This window comes from Pseudorasbora parva, chromosome 16 (genome assembly GCF_024679245.1).
Source record: "Pseudorasbora parva isolate DD20220531a chromosome 16, ASM2467924v1, whole genome shotgun sequence".
NCBI classification, from domain to species: Eukaryota; Metazoa; Chordata; class Actinopteri; order Cypriniformes; family Gobionidae; genus Pseudorasbora; species Pseudorasbora parva.
The window spans coordinates 11813280-11833954 of record NC_090187.1 but is presented as its reverse complement, the minus strand read 5'-3'; the positions used below and the strand labels follow the sequence as shown (position 1 = coordinate 11833954).

The following is a 20675-nucleotide window of genomic DNA, read 5'->3' as shown; positions in this document are numbered from 1 at the left end:
GAACTGTATGTTTTGTGATCGCTATAACTCTAATCTTGTCATAATTGTAATATGTTCATAGTTGGACTGTCAGCTGGTGTTCTATAGAGTTGAGAACGGTTTGTGTTTTTGTGATGGATATTCACTTTTTTTATTGTATATTCGACCTGGATTAGTACACAGATTCTGTTCGAGTCATTGCCTGGGTTACGCATGTGTGGGGCGGAGGTATCAAAATAGGGCCGAGACCCTTTTTGGGGGTAGGGGCGTAAATGTTTTGGTGATTTAAAATAACAACAACGGTTACCAGAAAGCACTTACCCCACCTTTAACGTTATTGTAGTATGAAGCAGAGCAGGACCTAAAGTTGAAGGAGCTGAGCAAGGCCGCTAGGCTAGAGCGATTGTTACGCAAACACACGGCTTGCGAGCAGCGGGACATTTATTATGACACAGTCACTGGCGCCATTTCTGCTTTTCCGGTCATGAGTAACACAGCTCTGTTTTATATAAGATACATTTAAGTGTGTTTAAAATGATGTTATGACGTTACTCTGTGCGTTCGCTCAGCGGCTGCTGTGACACTTGTTCACACTGCTCAGAGAAAAGCGCTTCTGCAGAATAAAACCGGAAACCGCGGGTAACGCAGATATGATGATATTGACAGGCGACTACCTCAGACGTCCAGGTTCCTTAGTTAAAATAGCAATTTTCTCACAATTTACAAATAGTTGGAAACATTTGGGATATTGTTAAGAACTCAACTGAACAAAATATATAACGCTGGCCTGGTGGATATTTTACTACAAAAATAGTAGTGCATCTTTAATATCACATTAGTGTTTGGTTTGTTTGCGCTCTGCCCTCAATGTTAAAGGTATGCATTTGCATTTACTTTTGGTGTGAAAGGGCCTTTACTTTTTTGTTATTAAAAAACAAGCAATCCCAGCCCATTCCAGGTGAGAACAGATAACGCAAATTTATCTCTGCATATTATTTTCCATAAAAAGTAACCAAGTAACAATTACAAGTAGTTACTAACTAAAGAAGTTACGCAGTACGTCAGCATACACCCCTAAAAGAAATAGAAAAAGAGCTAAACACAGCAAGTTGGTTAAATGCAGCTGCAGCTGTAGAGCGGTGAACCGACAGATCAGAAGATCTGCAGTAATGAAAGAGAACTAATGCAGAGTAAGGCCTGTATTACCTTCCAGGAAGTACAAGTGTTTGTGTGTGTGTGTGCGTCATTCTGGGGCCATGGGGTGAGATCTGTACATAAACAGCCTTACAAATGTCTCTCTAGCTGGAAAATTCAGCAGGTGCTGCAAAAACGCACAGCAACACAAACAGACAGTAGCCAGGTCAATAATAAAACTGCACCTGTGATGGATGTGCTCTCACCCAAAACCATTCATAAATTACAGTTTATTATTAGGTCGATCATTTTACCAGGACAGAGTGTTGCTCAAATTAATCTGCACCTACACAAAATTAACATATTTATAAACTTAATACATTTCAATAACTTTATTTATATTATCCAATATATATATATATATATATATATATATATACCGTATATATATATATATATATATATATATATATATACCGTATATATATATATATATATATACACACACACACACACATATATACATATACATGTGCGTATATATATATATATATATATATATATATATATATATATATATATATATATACACACATACATACATATACACACATACATATACACACACACACACATATAATTTTTTTTAAACATTCTGCATTTAATCAAATTGTATTTTAGTATTGTCCCTTGAAGTACAGTTCAGGGGTCAAACTTTCAGAACAGTGATTTTATTATAAATGAACATGTTGGACATTACAGTGCAATCTTTCACTTACACATTTAATAAACCACAAGCAGGCCACATGGAGGTTATTGAACTTTATTGTTGTGTTGTAACTATGAGTATCTTCAATCCTTATAAAATATACAAATAACTGCAGATTTGATTTTATGGATTAACCACCTAATTTATTGAGTTTAAACCGCAAAACGATAAAAAAAAAGAACAAACGAAAATCACTCGTCTTCCTCTACTCCCTCCACTTCCTCCGCTCCCTCCACTCCCTCCTCTTCTTCTTCTTCATCACTGATGACATATTTTTTGGGTTTCTTGGTGGCAGCAGATTCATCATCTTCTTCTGCTTTTCGCTTTCCAGAGTTCTCTCCCTCCTGAAAAAATGATAGAAATACACTTTAACTTTTAAATTCCTTAAAGAGCACTCATGATGCTAGTCGAGGTGTGTAACACCAAGAAAAGTCAAGTTTATAACCATTTTAAAGATTCTCAGACCTTTAGAATTGTTTTTTGATACTGTATCTTTAAGACTTCTATGGTGTAAATTATTTTATGATTATTAAGCTGACAAAAGTATAGCTTGCATTCATTTTCTCTATTTTTTAAAGCAATTACTCACTACAAACCATCTGTAGTTTCTGTAACCAAAGAAATAGGAATCTTGGCAAAGGAATCAAATGATGTGATTTATTTTGCAGGGATAATTCACCCAAAATTTAAAATTCTGTCATTTGCTCAATCTCATGTGAGTCCATCCATATGCCTATTAGTGATCTTTGGAACACAAACATATCTTTATATCAATCTATTGAAAATCCTTTAAAAAAAAGTACATAGACATTGCCGAATTAATACATATGAATCAAGTGGTTTAAAGGTCCCGTTCTTCGCGATTCCATCTTTCAAACTTTAGTTAGTGTGAAATCTTGCTGTTAGAGAATAAAGAATACCTGTACAATTATAAAGCTCAAAGTTCAATGCCAAGCGAGATATTTTATTTAACAGAAGTTTCCTTTCAAAGCCTACAGCGAACGGCCGGTTTGGACTACACCGTTGCACTTCCCTCATGAATGACGTCACTAGAACCGTTTGTTGACTAAATCTCCGCCCACAAGAACACGCAAAATAGGGGGCGTGGTCTTGTTGCTCTCCCACGTGGAGAAGAGCGTGCATTCAGCGCTTGCTTCTCCCCGTTATGGTAAGAGGCGGGATCTTTCCGGGCAAAGTGCGCTAAGCTGCTGTCCAATCAAAACACAGGAAGCGCTGGCCCAATCAGAACTGGTTACGTATTTCTGAAGGAGGGACTTAATAGAAAAAGGAAATCATCAGGTCGTTTTTTGGACAGAGGAAACAGCGCTGTACAGATAAGTAAATTGTGTGAAAAATACTGGGGTTTTTTTTACACGCGAAACATGAACTCATTTTATATTGCACACTGTAAACACAATCAAGGCTTTAAAAACACACGAAAAACGGGACCTTTAAATGAGTCTTCTGAAAAGACAATCATTTTATATAAATGTGGCTTTTATTACCATATAAACTTGATTAAAAAAAGCCCAAATGTACTTGCTTAACTTGCAAAAACCAATGAGGTTAATTCTAACGTGTCGAGCAGTGGATTACGATGTCGGTTTGAAGATTGAAAGCTTTAATTAGTGGGCTTTCAATGAACAGTAGGGATGTAACAATACACATTTAGCTCACAAGATGATACTAGCTTTTAAAACAATAGCTTTGGAAATTATTTGTATATAATAACAACAAGGCAATAATAATTGGCTCAAATAAAGTATCAAAAGCAAGTAATCATATGGATTTATTAAACAACTGTAAAAGTACATAATGTAATATACTATAAACTAAACTTCTGTACATTGCATAGAACAAATGCCTGCAGAAGGTTGTTGTTACACTTTAAAGTATATCAAATCCTTGTTTAAAGCTGCACTGTGTAATTTTTCCATCCACTAGAGGGCACCTATTCAGAACAAGGCCTAGTTTGATGATGCTAAGTTTGAGCGCAAAATCTTGGGACATGTGGTCTTTGGGATAGGACTCAGGCAGAATTCATGTTCATGGACGTGATTATTAACGTTACTGTAGTATGAAGCAGAGCAGGACCAAATGTTGAAGAGCTGAGTAAGGCCGCTGGAGCGATTGTTGCGCAACGCACAGCTTTTTTTTTTTGCTTCCAACCCCTATAATCTTACCTGAGCAGCAATGCGCAAATATTTTCATAATAACATGAATGGGGCATTTATATAGTGCTTTCATATGTACTACACTACACCCAAAGCTCTTTACACTCAACCACCACCAGTGTGCAGCATCCACTTGGATGATGCGATGGCAGCCACAATACAATGGCGCCAGTGCGCTCACCACACACCAGTGATAGGTGGAGAGGAGATTATTAGGAGGCCATGATTGGTAAGGGACAATGGAGGGAATTTGGCCAGAACACCAGGGTTACACCCCTACTCTTTACGAGAAGTGCCATGGGATTTTTAATGACCACAGATAGTCAGGACCTTGGTTTATCGTCTCATTTAAAGGACTGTGCTTGTTAAGGTACAGTGTCCCCATCACTATACTGGGGTGTCAGGACCCACACAGACCACAGGGTGAGCACCCTGTTGGCCTCACTAACACCTCTTCCAAACATGAGCAGCATGGGATAAAGAAAATTATCAGCGTGATTGATATTCAAAATGGTAAGCAAGCGCTGCTTTGTTTGTTTGTTTGTATACCTGCAGTCTTAGTTTCGCTTTCCACTTTTACGACTAAGTAAATTATTTCTTTTAAGGGTCCTGCACACTGTGCGATTTTTCAAAATCCTTTGCGAATGTTCCTTGTCAGACTGTACGAACATGATCCCCGATGTAAGCCATGTCACACTGGAAGATCTCAGTTGTCATTAATGTCAGACTGTACGATTGTCGAGCCGTGCTAAAACGGACGCGCGCAAGAAAACTCGTCTGGAGTTTTAAATCATCAATGAATGATGTGTTCGGTGACAGTGAGCTGCATTACGCGCGGGACTGAAATGGTGGCTACAAAAAAATCTCAAGCACTCGTTTTGGTCATAGTTTGTCTTGAAAAACCGAGATATTTGACTGTTGAATTAGGAGAAGTCACACTGCAAGATTGTGTGGCAAATCTTCTGACACTGCCAGAATTTCGTCTGAGGTCAAATTTGATCGCAGCTGTCATTAATCGGCTGCCGGTGAACATGTCAAACTAACGTCAGATTTTAGCCTAGGATCAGAGGAATCTTTTAGGATCTGCACACAGGCACAGAATGCGCGTGCTAGTTGACAGTCGCCTGTAGTCCTTTTGGTGCGTTCAGGTACAGTTTTTTTTTCTTCCCAGATGCGAGGCGAAAACAGAGGCGGCTTTCATCAGCACTAGTTCTTTGATATCATGCTGATATCATGAGAGAGCTTTCACCTCGATGAAAAATACCGTCACCTTTCAATATCGCAAGATCTCTTGGCTCAAAGATCTCTTCACACCTCTAATGAACAGACAATATCTTCATTTGTGTTTCAAAAATGAACGGTAGCTTTAAGGGGTTGGAATGACAGAAGTAAATAAATGATGACTGAATTTGAATTTGTGTGTGAACTACAACTTTAAAGTCGTTTACTTTGGTTCATGTCTTTGATTTCTACTGAAGAAAAAATGTATGTAAAATATACTTTTGTAGCAAAGGCTGCTGAAAAAAATGTGTGGCCTGTCACTGTTGTGCTCATGGTTGTAACATCATAAAATATACATTTTTCAACTGTTTTCTTTCAATAAAGGGTCCAATTGGACTGAAAGTTTCACCTCATCACTGTCCAGTCTCTTAGCCTTCATCAGCCGCTGGGCCTTGTCTTCATCAGAACCTTCATCGCTGTCTGACGAATAGATCCTGGCTCGCTCCTCTATGACCCACAAACAAACAAACAAACAAACATTTAAGCACAGCTCAGCATTCAGGACACATTTTCAAGCATTCCAGGGAGATGTTCTTTCCGTAAATACCTCTTACTGGCAAAAACAAATCAAATTTGAACAAACTAATCTAAATCTCAGTAGGACTCCGGCATAATGCAGTATTAAGGAGTCGGCAGGTAATCGGCTGACGCCTGTAACGGTTACTGTCAGTGAGAAAGTGAGCGTGAGACGTACTGCTTTGGGAACACAAGCTGTTGTTGCTGTACAGAATGTTCTAGCTGATCGCAGCAGGTCTCAATCTCACTCAAAGAATCTGTTGTGCAGAAACACTGATCCACAGGAGAGCGAGGGAATACAATATAGAAGACAGACACAGCACCCCACCGCAGTTCAGAGGCCATTTCAATTGACCTACTTCCTGTAGAGGCGGCCATTTTCACACAACAGCTATTGGTGCAATTCAGTTTGTTTAGTTGGTGTAAAGGGTTTTTCCTCAGAAAAGAGGCACCATATGTCTGAATGGCAGCAAGCATATGGAAATGATTAGTGATACAAAAATTATTGCCCAATACAGCATGTTGGATGAAATGGACTAAAATCATTGACCGAAAAATTGCTGTTTAAAAGGTGTCATGAACTGGCTTTTTTAAAAAATTTTATAATGGTGTCTGAGGTCAACTAATGATGTTTGTGTGGTTTTTACATTAAAAAAAAATCATAAGTAATAGCCATTTTTTACACTGGTTTTGAGGCGGTCTTCTGAACGCTGGGTTTTGATGGGCGTGACGCACTGGAGACTTGGAAGTAAATGCCCACGGCTGGCTAGGATTGGAGAAGATTTGCATATTTAATGAGCTTCAGCTCCGCTGTCATATCCAAGGGAAAGTTGATTTCTCAGTTCATCACCTCTTTAATTAGCGTTTCTCAGATGGCACGTTTTGACTGTGCCACTGTCCATTTTGTGTGGATAAACTACCCCAAGTAAACATGCAAACAATCTCAGTCATGCAAGTACGCTAAATGTGATTTATAAAAGTGATCTTTGCAAGGATCTGTTACACATAGAATCTGAAAATGTTTAAACACAAAGCCTCATGTGTATATGTTTTGCACGCCACCTACCCCTCAGACCTCCACCCTTATATTTGCTCTTGATGGCGGCCAGGCTGATGGCTTCGTCACCCTCCTCATCTTCGTCATAGCGGTCTGGCTCCAGGTACCCGGCGTTCAGACCTCGCTGATGCTGTTTCTCTCTCATGCGCCTCTGCTGGGACTCACGGCGGATAGACGCACGTAATCTCTCCTCTTCTTTCTGCACAGAGAGGCACAAAAAGATAAAAAGTGATGTCACTGCAGAATTACACTGAACAAACACATCCACTTCCTAGTTTATCAGTCAAAGAGGTGATAAATATAGAAGCATTTTAGTAATGAAAAAGGATTTAAGAACTAAAGCTTATTGGATTGAATAAATATTTTAATTTATTCAATTTTAATCCAGGATTCCCACACTTCTCACCAGTGAAGATCCATGACTTTCCCATGAACTCTGCAGTAAATCAAGATTTTTTTATACAATCATTTTACAGAGATCGCTACACTGTAAAAAATTATTTTAAAAAAAGTTACCTGGTTGCCTTAAAATTTTGAGTTCATTCAAATAAAAAAAAATATTGAGTTAATACAACAGAAAGGAAATTGGTTTAATCAATAGAAACTCAAAATAGTGTTATCTGAACCACATTACTTATCTAAGATGAACTGACAAAAGATAAAGACAGTGTGATAATTCAGATTGTTGCCAAAATTCATGTCATTTTTTGAGAACTAACAACATCACCCTTTATTCAAATATTATTAAAAGATTTTTGTAAGCATATTGCGCAATTGTGTGTTTTATTTGTGATAACAGTGAAACATGCCAAATTGTGCTATTTTTATGATTCATCAACTTTTTTTAAATTTGAGTTTCTGTTGATTAAACCAATCTCCTTCATTGTATTAACTACATTTTTTAATTTCAATGAACTCAAAATTAAGGCAACCAGGTTACTTACTTTTTTTTAAGTTAAACCAACAATACTTTTTACAGTGAAGGGTTTTATAGTTACTACATTTTTCCATATAAACAATAAAATCATAAATAAATGTTGTTTATGCCATCTGGAATGGATGAATCGCCTTGGACTGAATTTGTATTGTATATGCTACCATTAAAAAGCTTAGGGTTCATGTTTATGATAACCAAAGCTACCTTCATTTGATTAAAAATATGGTAAAAACAGTAAAACTGTGAAAAATGATCACAATTCAAAAGAAAAGTTCTGCTTTAATCTCTTTTAAAATTATTATGAAATTTTGTACTCACAGGGTTCTTCAGAAATCATTCTAATATGCAGATAAGAAACATTTCTTATCAATGTTGAAAACAGTTGTGCTTCTTAATATTGTACTGGAAATTTGAAAATGCAAATTTTTGTAACAAAAGTCTTTACTCTCATTTTTTTAATCAGTTTAATGCACCCTCGCTGAATAGAAGTATTTATTTCTTCAAAATATATAAATATTACTGACTGCAACGGTTTGAAAGGTACTGAATATTCAATGTATACAACAAGGCAGCATAAACAGTATTTATGCATGATTATTAACTTGATTTACTTCATTTATGACATTTCATTTAACTCCAGGAAGGCTGTCTAATGGTGTCTGGGTCATTGACTAACTTAGGTCATACATCTGATATGAAATCAGGCTCTTGGTCCATTAGAATTCTGGTCAGAGGGAGATAAATGAGTGAGAGGAAAAAGATAAAACATTTACAGTACTCCACTTTAGTTGTCAGACAATCTGTTTAGATAACACAGCTCAAATCATACGTGCATTACCTGCTGCTGCAAGATCTGCTGTGTATGTGTGCGTGCTTGTGTTTGAAAAAACATGCTATGCTATGAACTGATGGCCTGATCTTCAAAGTCTCTGAAAATCCAGTTAGGTGACTGTTAAAATCTGATAAGGTATTGCATAGGACAGCAGAGTTTTTCTGAATGCAACATGTTGCACATGCTACGGAAAAAAAAAGTCTGCGCGATGAATAAATTTGCTGCAGTAGCATGCGTGCGATACAGTTTTTTTATGTGTGTGAAGTTAGTCGATGCCTGCCGCATGCCCCCCTCAAAGTCGAGCCTTTATGGGTCTTGAGAGAGGAAATGACATTGGTGTCAACGAAGGCCTTTATGAGCCATCGGATTTCAACAAAAATATCTTTATTTATGTTCAGACGATGAACAGAGGTCTTACGGGTGTCGAACGACAGGGTAAGTAATTAATGACAGTATTTTTATTTTTGGTTGAACTAACCCTTTAAACTCCCTATGAGAAGTGCTGAGAGTAACTCATTACAAGTAACTTGAGTTACGTAATCAGATTACTTTTTCAAGTAACTAGTAATGCATTACTTTTAAAATTTACAACAAAGTATCGGAGTTACTTTTTCAAATAAGTAATGCAATTCTTATTTATTAACTGACAGCTCTCTAGTCCCAATGTTGAGACAAGTCGTAAGTGTGGAGTCATTGTGTGTGAACATGCTGGTTATTGCGGGTCTAGACTAAATGTGAGCGTGCATTTACTCATCTCACTTGCACACGCACACACACAAAAAATATTCCTAAATAATCAGTATTCCTGAAAATTAATAAAATCTATGAAAAGCAAATTCAGAATACCATGAGGACAGTTCTGTGACCTTGTTTCCTTCTAAAACTCCAGGGTTCTAGGAAGAAGAGCTTTTTATTAAGAAAGACACAAGTCATGGTATGGCCTCCCTCTGGAAACACAATGCATTCTGTGTTGAAACCATAAACCCTAAACTCAAAATCTTTGCTGAGTACAAGCTTGTGTGTGTTTGTTTTACCTTGATCATCTCATTTCTCTGGGATTCTGGGTCTCTGCCAGCCATGGGCAAAATTCGGATCTTCTGTGTCTTTGAGCAGCGGTCCGCAAGAGAGAGAGTCATTTTCCTGTGTGTGGCGCTGTCTGTGGAGTGAGGTCTACAAACACACACGCAAGCATGTCAGCTACGTGTAAAAACATACATACAAGCATCCTGAAGCGTGATATGCTTTAATTCATCTAAAACTCTTTTTAACAAAATTTTCAAATTTACAAAATATATGGGGCATTTGTACTGATCACACAGCTAAATGGATTAATTTTTTTTAACTTAATATGCACTCTCTTATACATTCAAAGGGCTTAAATTTAAACCTAAAATCCTAATGTTGGTCAATGCCATTTGTCAACCCTGAGCGACCTCTGCTGGTAGATTAGTTGTTGACTAGCTGTCAATTTCTGTTAAAACTCTTACCAAAGTTTATGCAAACTAAACAAAGATTATAAACACAGAACGAAACAAGAAACGAGATGTCCGTGGGATAAAAGAGACTAACGTTAGGCCTTTTGTTAAAATTCACGGAAATCGAAATATCGGATGACAAGATTGCAAAACAGAATTAAAAAGCTGGCAAATCTTAAATTGGGCTCAGCCTCCCTTTCGCAGTCGGCATGAGTCCATAGCCTGTTTTCATGGCTGCGATGTAACATCTGCAAATGTATTTCCCTTGTAAAAGCTTTGAGATTCACCCCTGTGGTAAAAAGCACGTAAACAGCGTTCACATAAAAAAAAAAAACACTGGATCAATATTATAGTTCAAAATTATAGTTTTAATTAAGTAGAAAATAGTATGAAAGGAGATATTAAAATAAAGTGGACAACTTGTAAGTGGAAGCCAGCTAATTTTTCCCCTCACGTGAAAACTAGAGTCCTTATTCGGGTTAGTAAAATAACAAAATGGAGTTTAAGTAAGTAGAAAATATATTTATGTAAAGAGATAAAGAGAGTAGCCTATAGTAAATTACATATTTTTATACAAATAAAAAAGATACATGTGAACATGCTAGTTTTTTTAGCAAAAATATGAAGGCTGGAATGTTTTTTTTGCGGTGATTGTGGTGACGATCTCAGACCCGCGTTTGGCATCACGTGAACGTGGTATTGAGGTAAAACGGTAACCGTCCCAGTCCTAGTCGCCGGTTCACCACTGTTCCTTCCTTTAACCACTTTTGATAGATACTGACCACTGAAGACCAGGAGAATCCCACAAGAGCTGCAGTTTTGGAGAGGCTCTGATGCAGTCGTCTAGCCATCACAAATTGGCCCTTGTGAAACTATCAAATCCCTATGCTTGCCCATTTTTTAATGCTTCTAACACATCAACTTTGAGGACCAAATGTTCACTTGCCTAATATATACCACCCACTAACAGGTGCCGTGATGAATAAATAATCGCTGTTAGTCATATCATGGCTATAGGTCATAATGTTATGCCTGATCAGTGTATTAATTTAGTTATTACAAAAGCTCTCTAGTTTGTTTTAGCAGATCACTAAACCATTACACTGCCTCAAAAGTATGTCCAAAATCAGTTTAGTGAGGTACTTTATGTGCAAACCACTGCAACGTCATTGCCTGATAGGGCAGCAAGGGTGTGTGTGTGTGTGTGAGTGTGAGAGAGAGGAGACAGACACACACCTGAAGGTGAGTTTGGTCTTGAACACAGCCTGACCCTGCAGTCCTGTGCCCTGGCGGATGAACAGGTGGTTGTGGTCACCCTGCAGTGGAGCTTTATACACGTCAAAAACCTCATTCCCCAGGTGCAGAGACATGCTGCAGAATGAGAAGAGTGATGCTGATTTCCATATTTCTGCAGAATTGTATCCTCTGAGCAATAATCAGCACCTGCTGAAATGATTCTGTGCAGTTATTCAGCAATGAATTCTGCATGTCTCCTCACCTGCCGTCTGACCATTTAACGATCCGTGCATTGCTTTCCTTGATTTCGATGCCCTCCTCATCGCGCCTAGAGCGCCACCTGATGGTGTTCTCCACCTTCAGCTTGAGACGGGTCCGTCCTTCCTCATCTAACATCTCCTCATCCTCAAACTCATCCTCATAGTATTGAGGGTCAAACGGCCTGTGGAGACACAGTGAGAGAGGAGTTAGAAGAAGAGAGAGAAGAACTGATGACTGACTGAGATTGTTAGGCTGGAGCATATAGCAACTCCTTCAGTTCTCCAGGAGACATTCACACACCTGGGCTCCACACTGAGAAAATTGGGCAACTTGACAAAGTAGAGCTCACTGCCCAGATCTGTGCTGACTTTGGGAATCTCCACTTCGATCCTCGTCTCTGGAGCCGGCTCCTCTTCGGGCTGATCTCCCTCCAGACCATCCTCACCATCCTATTTATTCAGATCAAAGCAATTGATCAGTAATTTGCATATTGATGGGTTACAGTTTATTTTAAGGCGATATTACAATGTAATAACAACCTATTTAATTCTAGGTGTTAGGTGGATATTGTGTAATTATATAATATAAAAGGGAAAGAAATAGGAATGCAAAATCAAGGGTGAGAAAGGCCAAGACAAGATGGCCAAGATGTTATTTTTATTATTAAAAATATATATTTTTAAATTAAATTACAATATTCATTCATGGCTGTCTTAATTTATTTGCTTTCAAATGTTAGCCACCATGAACATTGGCAAATACCATTTTTAATGGAATATTGCAGTATTTATTATAAACTATTTATTCAGGCACATTATTTTTTATTAATTAATGTGCCTCATAATCTTTAAATCAAAATGAATTCTCCTCCCTCTTGCGGCAGCATCTCTTCTCTGATGACGCTTACCATTGTTACTCACATGACATCACAGCAATAGAAAAACCACAAGGATACAATCAATTTCAATATCAAGTGCTGCCCTACATTTTCTCTTGTTCCATCCTGAGGCCGTTTCACTCAGATATACATCACAATAGCCTATCACAACTTCCATTTATTCATATTTCAAACCAGTAAATAAAGGTGGCTAGTTATTCTGCAGATTTATTCTTATGTTGTGTGTGTGTGTGTGTGTGTGTGTGTGTGTGTGTGTGTGTGTGTGTGTGTGTGTGTGTGTGTGTGTGTATGTAAATGTCTTACCATAGGTTGCCCAGGTGTGAGAGGTTTCTCTGCGTCACTGTCTGATGAAATATCATCTGCCTCCCCGAACAGATCATTTGCTGCTGGCTTCTTACCTACACGCACACAAACACAGAGTTTAAGGGTATGTTCACACTTGTAGTTCAGTTTGCTTGGTCCGAACCTCCATTTAGTGTTCACATTCTCATTTTAACACAGAACTTAAAAGCACAGAGATTAAGGCTGAACTTCTTTTTCTTTCGGCTGTTCACTTCAGGGGTCGCCACAGCGAGTCATCTGCCTCCATCTAGTCCTATCCTATGTATCCTCTTCTCTCAGACCAACTACCTTCATGTCCAAATTTAGAAAATAATCTAAATGCAATTTTTTTTAACCAATATTGCGATTTAAATGGATACTTCATCTAAAAAATGAAAATTAGCCCATGATTTACTCACCCTCAAGTCATCCTAGGTGTATATGACATTCTTTTTAAGATTAATAACATCCGAGTTATATTAATAAAGTGCTGGCCAATCCAAGCTTTATGATGGCAGTAATTGTGGCTCTGTTTTTGAAAAATACCTATGTCTGTCATATAATTGCTCCACACCACTCTGGGGGGTTAAAAAGGCCTTCTGAAGCGAATCTATGCGTTTGTGTAAGAAAATATCCATATCTAAAACTTTATGTACATTATTATTATTATTATTTTATCTCTCTCACTTTTAGTGTTATGTTTAATATATAAGCACACTGCATGCATTCCAAATGACATAAACAATGACATCATAATGAATTTGTAAGGTAAATACCGGCGGACGAGCCCGTGCACTACACGCATAACAGAATCGTTAGAGAGAGAATCTTTCCACATAAGAGAATCTCCCACCCCTATTGTATAGTATGACCAACAAAATATTAGGTGGATTAAACAAACTGTTCTGTTGCATAGCGTGCCAAGCTGCTGCTTCCTCAAAGCTGACTGCTTTACTCTAGCATGTCACGCGACTAGAGTGTAATCGCAGCCTTTGCATTTAAAATATGCATTTTATCATATTGGGATATTATCACAAATGTGATAAATTGTTAGCCCTAACAGGGATGTTCACAACCTGCTGTTATTATGCATATTTCGCAAGAACTACTAATCATCCAAAACAATGACGTGTGCTGGGATAAATGCGCTCGTATGTGCGTAGAAAATGATTTTATTTTGACCAGATGAGAACTCCTAAAGAGCTTTTAGGACAGCGTTTCTCAAAGTGTGGGGCGCGCCCCACTGGTGGGGAATAGAGACATGACAAGTGGGGCACGACAAACGGGAGGAAATGTGTTAATTTTTTGTGCCAATCTCTATTTACCTTTTGAGCGGTCCCACATGGGATTTTTATTTCTATGCCCCTGAGAGTACGGACCCACATATGGGATTTAGAATGTTTAGTGACGTGACATAACTGTCAGATTCAAACGGTGGGACGCGCTTCGGCTGGCACTGAGCCAGATGCATACGCGCTCAGCTCTTGACATACGTCATGCAGTGTTTTCAACCGCATACTGTTTATTTTAGGTTTAATTGAATAGGTAACATTTAAATACACAAGTACTAGTAAAACAATACATTTAGAGTTTGTAGAATACACACTGGTGTCTTTGGAAGCAGCAATAACAATCCATTCAAATATAATTGGCCGACATGTTTTATTCATATCAGATACACATAGTTTAAGTAACTATAAAGTTTGCTCGATTCTTCTCCCAGTTCACCGGTCACTTACTTATTCCAGGAGAAGCTGATGAATATACGTACTGCAAATCCGATTGACAGGACTCTGAACTGCGGTGCATTTGTTCAAACTGTTCAAACGGTTCAAACGTGGCAGCGCCCATCTCACATTATAGATCAAAATCAAGATCATTTATAAAGGGTTTTAAATGGCAAAACACACCTACAATTGGATTATTAGACAGCTGATGACATGGTAAGCAAGTATGTCAATATTTTGAATAAAAAATAAAAAAACGTAATAAAAGCGATTCATCTGTCATTCAGCGCTTTTTTGATTGTGGTGAGTCACGTGATAAACATGACGCGTTGCCATAGAAACATTAAGATGAAACGTTCTAAAATAACGTTGCCTTAAAAAAAACTCAGATAAAATATTTTGACTGTACACATGAAAGGTTTAAATGTGATGTTAATCAAATAAATGTTAACAGGCAAACTTAAAGCCTAGATAATTACCATTTTGTTGGGTGATTGGGGACAGGTGGGGCTCGTGGCCCTTCCCTACCTCCAAAGTGGGGAATGGCAGAAAAAGTTTGAGAAACACTGTTTTAGGAGTGTGTAAAATGTGTAAAGGAGTCAAAACAGCAGCAGGAATCCCTCCGTCACGGTCTCACAAACGAAAATGTGCTGCGAGAAGATGTGGTTGTGATGCCTGTACTGAAATGTGATGGGTAACATCGTGACTATGACGGAAAAAAAAACAGGCATGCTTGAGCATTTTGTTCGCATCTTGTGACATGTCCCGTTTTTTGCTTAGTTGACATGCCTTTGGTCCATGTTGCATTCATCTTTCATTCAGACCACTCCAGAGTTCGTTTGGAAGCGGACAGAGACCCATCATTTCAGTGGTCTCGGTTCACTTGTTTGGTGCGCACCAGGGTTCGTATGGCATTCACACTTAATTAAATGAACCGCACTAACGGAGTACCAGGGTTTGTTTTAATCAACCCAAACATGCCATGTGTGAACACACCCTAACAGAGCTGGCCCTTCACACCCTTCTCTGCTGGCCATGTCAAAATCATATCATATATAAATTTTTTTTTTTTTTTTTAATTAATAAAAAAAAAAAAAAAATTATATATATATATATATATATATATATATATATATATATATATATATATATATATATATATATATATATATATAATTTCAGTACGTTACAATTATATTTCCAGAAAGAATGTGGTTATTTTTTGTAAGGCTGAGCTGTCTTTTCTATGTCATCATCTAAACGAGGATCAGCACTTGTAGAAGAGCTAGCCTTCCACTAAAGCTGCTATTTTCTTTTGTATCATAACTTTGACTGACGTGGGTCATCAGCCAATCAAATTATGACGTACAGTGATAGAACGGCACAGCGACGTATCGGTGCACTACCCCCCACTGATGTCATCAACCATTTGAACTTTTCGTGGGTTGTGAGCGTTCTATGTGAAATGAACTATGGGCGCTGAGGATGACAGGCTGCGGTATGCGCTCGAATGAGCATCGTATGCATTATGATCGATCCTGATATCAAGCTGGTAACATTAGCTGACAAGCTGTTTTTTTTCAGTTTCTTTTGATTGTCTTGATGACCATGTTTTTGTTTGTGTAATACTATTTGTGCCAGTGAGTTGATTTTGATTAACTTCACCATTTGCCTAAACAGTGACACATGAGTGCAGTGGTATCAATAAATAGTTAAATTGCCTTTTTGTCTCGCGTGTCCTTTTATCTTGCCCTCTTCCCAACGAGCACTTGGAAAGTGAGGTTCGTAACAGTAGTAAGTTACATACATTGCATTATTGTATTTTGTATGTATAGGTGTGTGTGTGTGTGTAAGTTGTTCTTATTGCAGCAAAGAGGGTGTGTTGATCGTTAGTGAAGGCCCTGACTGAAACCCCACGGTACGCTACTGCTGCTGTGTGTATATGACAATGTGTTTCATCACAGCAACTCACCCCTCTGTGAATCACGGTCCGAATCCGAGTCAGAGTCTGAAGCGATCTTTTTCTTTTTCTTGCGTGTAAAATCATCTTCGCTGTCACTGCCCTTGATAGACTCTGAAATGAATGACCACAAACAGAAAGACTTGTTAGAATAAACATGTTATTATCAGGTGGAAACATATTTATAGCATCTCATGTGTTGTCCGATTAGATGGTCCTTCATTTTTTGCCACAAATTCAATAGCTATGTTAACATGAATCCAAATAATCTGTTATTAATCATATTGATTGCTCAGTCAGATTAAAAAGGTTTCACATATACACCTCATTCAATTGAGCTTGAACCAAATTCATCTTCAATCAAATTGAAAGGGGGGGTGTAAACCTGATCAATAGGAAAAAAGCATGTAAACGCTTAAAGGTTTCCTTCAGCGATTAGCATATGGCTTTGTATCAGTAGAAACCCTGGAGTATATTCAAATAAATGTGCTTTCCCCCCTCATATCCCTTGAGACAAGAGATTTATGCATTTTCTTTCGGGAAAAATTCCTCCTATGATGCAAATTGACGATATTTACATCATAGGAGGACTGTTTGGCCAAAGGCTACAGACTACAGCCAGCAGAGGGAGCCATTTCCACGTTTTGAACCCGCGCATGGGGGATGAAGATTACACTCAGAGCTCAGCTCGCAGCTACAGGCACTCATTTAAACTGAGCTATGGTGAGCAATGTAAGTCTTTTAACTTCTCAAATTAATTTCTATGAAAGTTAAACTTGCAAAGGCATGAACTGAAACGCGCCAGACTGAACTCGCGTTGTGAATGTATGCCGTGAGTGTAGTCGCGATGACCTCAGCTCTCATCACAAGAGCTTATCAGCTCATTTATCTGACTCCTGCAGTTACAGTGCTGTGAGACTCACGCGGTGACTCACTCATTATATTGAACAGACACGTTCAGTCTTTAATTGTTTTGTCTTCTCCAACTCAGTCACAGTAATCAAGTTGGTGGCTTTGGAAATGGTCTCACAGAGCAGCGAAGCATTCTGGGAATTGTAGTCTTTCATCCCCATGAGACAAAAATACATTTTCTGCCTTTTCTCAGTCTAGAAGGTACCAAATTCAAAAATTATTTCACATTTCTACTACATTGATGACCCAGTTTAAATACAGATTCATCTTCCCAGCGCTGAAGTACCCCTTTAAATCCCATCATCCTTTCAATCGGATTCAAAAAATACCTAGCGCACATGCGCAGTGCCAGTTATGACATTTACAGTGCGTTACACAGCCCTTTTATAATAAGATCTTTGATTTTCAAATACGTTTTTCATTGTACAAACGTGTATATAATATGGTTATTTATGTCTTGCAAAGTGGTCAGTGGAGGAGACGGTTAACTAAATGTTTGCTAAAAAAAAAAAAAAAAAAAGACTTTTTTTTTTTTACATTAACTGAGAAACTCTTGTTCTGAATGCACATGTTGATAGTATGTTAGCAATCAGAACTGAGATTGACTTAACCAATGAAATCCGGCTTCAGGCGGAGTTTGTGCACTGATCTCTGAATCATGCTGCCAATGCACCTCACCTGATTTTTGTCTTTCCCCTTCATCGTCAGAATGGTCCCTTTCGTCATCCGAGTGCTGCGGTTTGTCCTCGTCCTCTGATTGGTCACTTTTCCCATCCCTGCCCCACTTCTCATCTCCGGAATGGACATCTTTCGCTGACCCCTCTCCATCTGAATGAGGTGTGCCAGGGTCTGAATGACCACTTCCTGCTTCAGAGTGTGGGCTGCCCGCCTCTGACACAGGACTTCCACTTCCTCTGTCAGACCTGTGGCTTCCTGCTCCTGAGGCTGGACTCCCTACATCTGATCTGTGGCCTCTCTCATCATCATCGTCGTCCTCTTCGTGCTCCTCATGATGGCCCTCTGACCCACTGTGTTCGTTGTCCGAATGCATGCTCGCCTCTGATTGGTTGCCCGATCGCTCTGATTGGCTGCCGCTGTGCTGGCTTCCACTGTGCGGGCTGAGGCTGTGTGGACTGACGCTGTGCTGGCTGACGCTGTGCTGGCTGACGCTGTGCTGGCTGACGCTGTGCTGGCTGACGCTGTGCTGGCTCCCATGCTCGTCTTCACTGTCGTCTCCAAACAGCTCTTTATTGCTTGGCTTTACCCCATCTTCATCCTCATCTTCATCATGATCCCTGTCGCTCTCGCTGCCAGAAGCATTGCTGGCAGATCTGGGTCTCTCATGCTCAGATTCAGAGCCAGAACCAGAGCCGGACTCTGGAGGAAAAACATCAACGCACACGCAAATTATATAAATTCTTATTTAGGATATGTTTTTATCCACACTGACTAACAACATACTTGAGTTCAACTTTAACATGGAACCATAAATATTTCACATGCCAAATAGAGTTACATGATGAGGATTAAATTATCTTATATTTAAAGAACAAATTATTGAGATTTAACTCTTGACGGACGGTCATATAGGGGACTTCTCTGATATCACTACTTATGTTATGCTTTTTTCTGCAATTGGTTGGATCATATGACTTTGATTTTTTCTTTTTTTTTAAAGAACAGAATACATTAAAAAATATATAAACACTGTAGGTTTTTTTTTATGTATATGTATATTATCTGGATGGTTGTATGTCATTTATATCTAACGGCAAAAAGTAGCAACATGCACTTTGTAAAAGAGGTTTATTCGAGACGATGAGAATTTTGTTGTTGTTGCATTTTACAATAAATATCCTGATAAGGAAAAAATGTAATAAATATTATATATCAAATAGGCTCATTTGGAAAAACCTATTACATGTTTTTAAAAATGTGATAATACAATTTTCAAATACTTGTAATTGTGCGCGATATCTTTGTTTATCATGGTTATTTAGTGAAGAAGTTACCTCATAAAAAAAAAAATACTGTCCGTTTTACAACTGTCTGCACATACTGCTAAACAAGAGCTCTGCTGAGAGCAACATACCTAACACATAAATGCACCACATTTTGAAGGTTTATTGCAATAATGCAAGTGTAAAGTACCTCGTTGCTCATTGTCACTATCGCCATCACTACCGAAAAGCTCGTCCATGTCCGCCATTCTCACCGGTTGTAAATAACATCAACTTCCGGTTGAAGATTTGTCAACTTAAAGTTCCGGTAACACTTTATAAAGTAAAAGCCCTTGCGATATTTTCATAGACAGTAAACGATATTTTAAATAAAATACGAACTTTCCAATTACTACTTCACATAGTGTTAACTGTTAACAAGAAGAAATAAAAATACAGTAATGGTTGCTTCATGGTTTTTAACCATGCATCCTGACCTTTCTTTTACTGTCTATGATCCTGACCATCATGCTCCAGTTACTGTCTTTTTTATTATTAATATTAAATATATTTATTGTACTTAACTTGAAATACTAAGTTACATGCTTGATTTTGCAAACTTGGCTGTTACAAAATTGGGATGTGCAAACACTGTTAGGAATTGTTTGACCATTGTTTCATTTGCAATATTTTGTGTCATTGTTTTGTTTTGGCCACTAGAGGCCCTCATTGTATTTCCTTTTCAGCTTTTCCACCATTGTCTCCTATGTCATTGTTTTCTCCTATGTCTTGTTTCCAGTCAGTCCAGTTTCCAGTATAGACAGTAAAAAAAAGTTTTTCTCATGGTTTCTCAATACAATTCATAAAAGTATGGCTAGAATAGAATAGCATAATATTATATATGTAAAATATATGTAATTGGCGCACATTGTAACAGGGAACATGAACAACCTGCGCGGGATAGCCTACCTAAGCTGTTAGATAACAGATAGCTTATAAGATTTAAATAATATCAGATGTGTCTAATTTGAAATAAACACACACACAAAAACTGACAACACACAAAAATGTTTAAACCATGTGTGTTAAAACTAACCCCGCATTACTTTGTGCCTCGCAATTTAAGCTTTTTTGTAAAAAATAAATAAATTATATATATATATATATATATATATATATATATATATATATATATATATATATATATATATATATATATATATATATATATATATATATATATATATATATATATATATATATATA

At 37.9% G+C, this 20675-nt stretch overlaps 1 protein-coding gene across 1 annotated transcript; it reads right to left on the bottom strand.

The window, feature by feature from the left end:
* Positions 1 to 1920: 1920 nt before the first annotated feature.
* Positions 1921 to 19735, bottom strand: leo1 (LEO1 homolog, Paf1/RNA polymerase II complex component). The gene is made up of 11 exons (XM_067419687.1): positions 19621 to 19735; positions 18148 to 18846; positions 16570 to 16671; positions 12853 to 12947; positions 11952 to 12100; positions 11653 to 11832; positions 11391 to 11525; positions 9714 to 9849; positions 6920 to 7109; positions 5687 to 5784; positions 1921 to 2226 (listed from the first exon to the last, which is right to left on the bottom strand). The coding sequence occupies exons 1-11, from the start codon at positions 19676 to 19678 to the stop codon at positions 2074 to 2076; spliced, it is 1995 nt and encodes a 664-aa protein (XP_067275788.1). The 5' UTR covers positions 19679 to 19735; the 3' UTR covers positions 1921 to 2073.
* Positions 19736 to 20675: the final 940 nt, after the last annotated feature.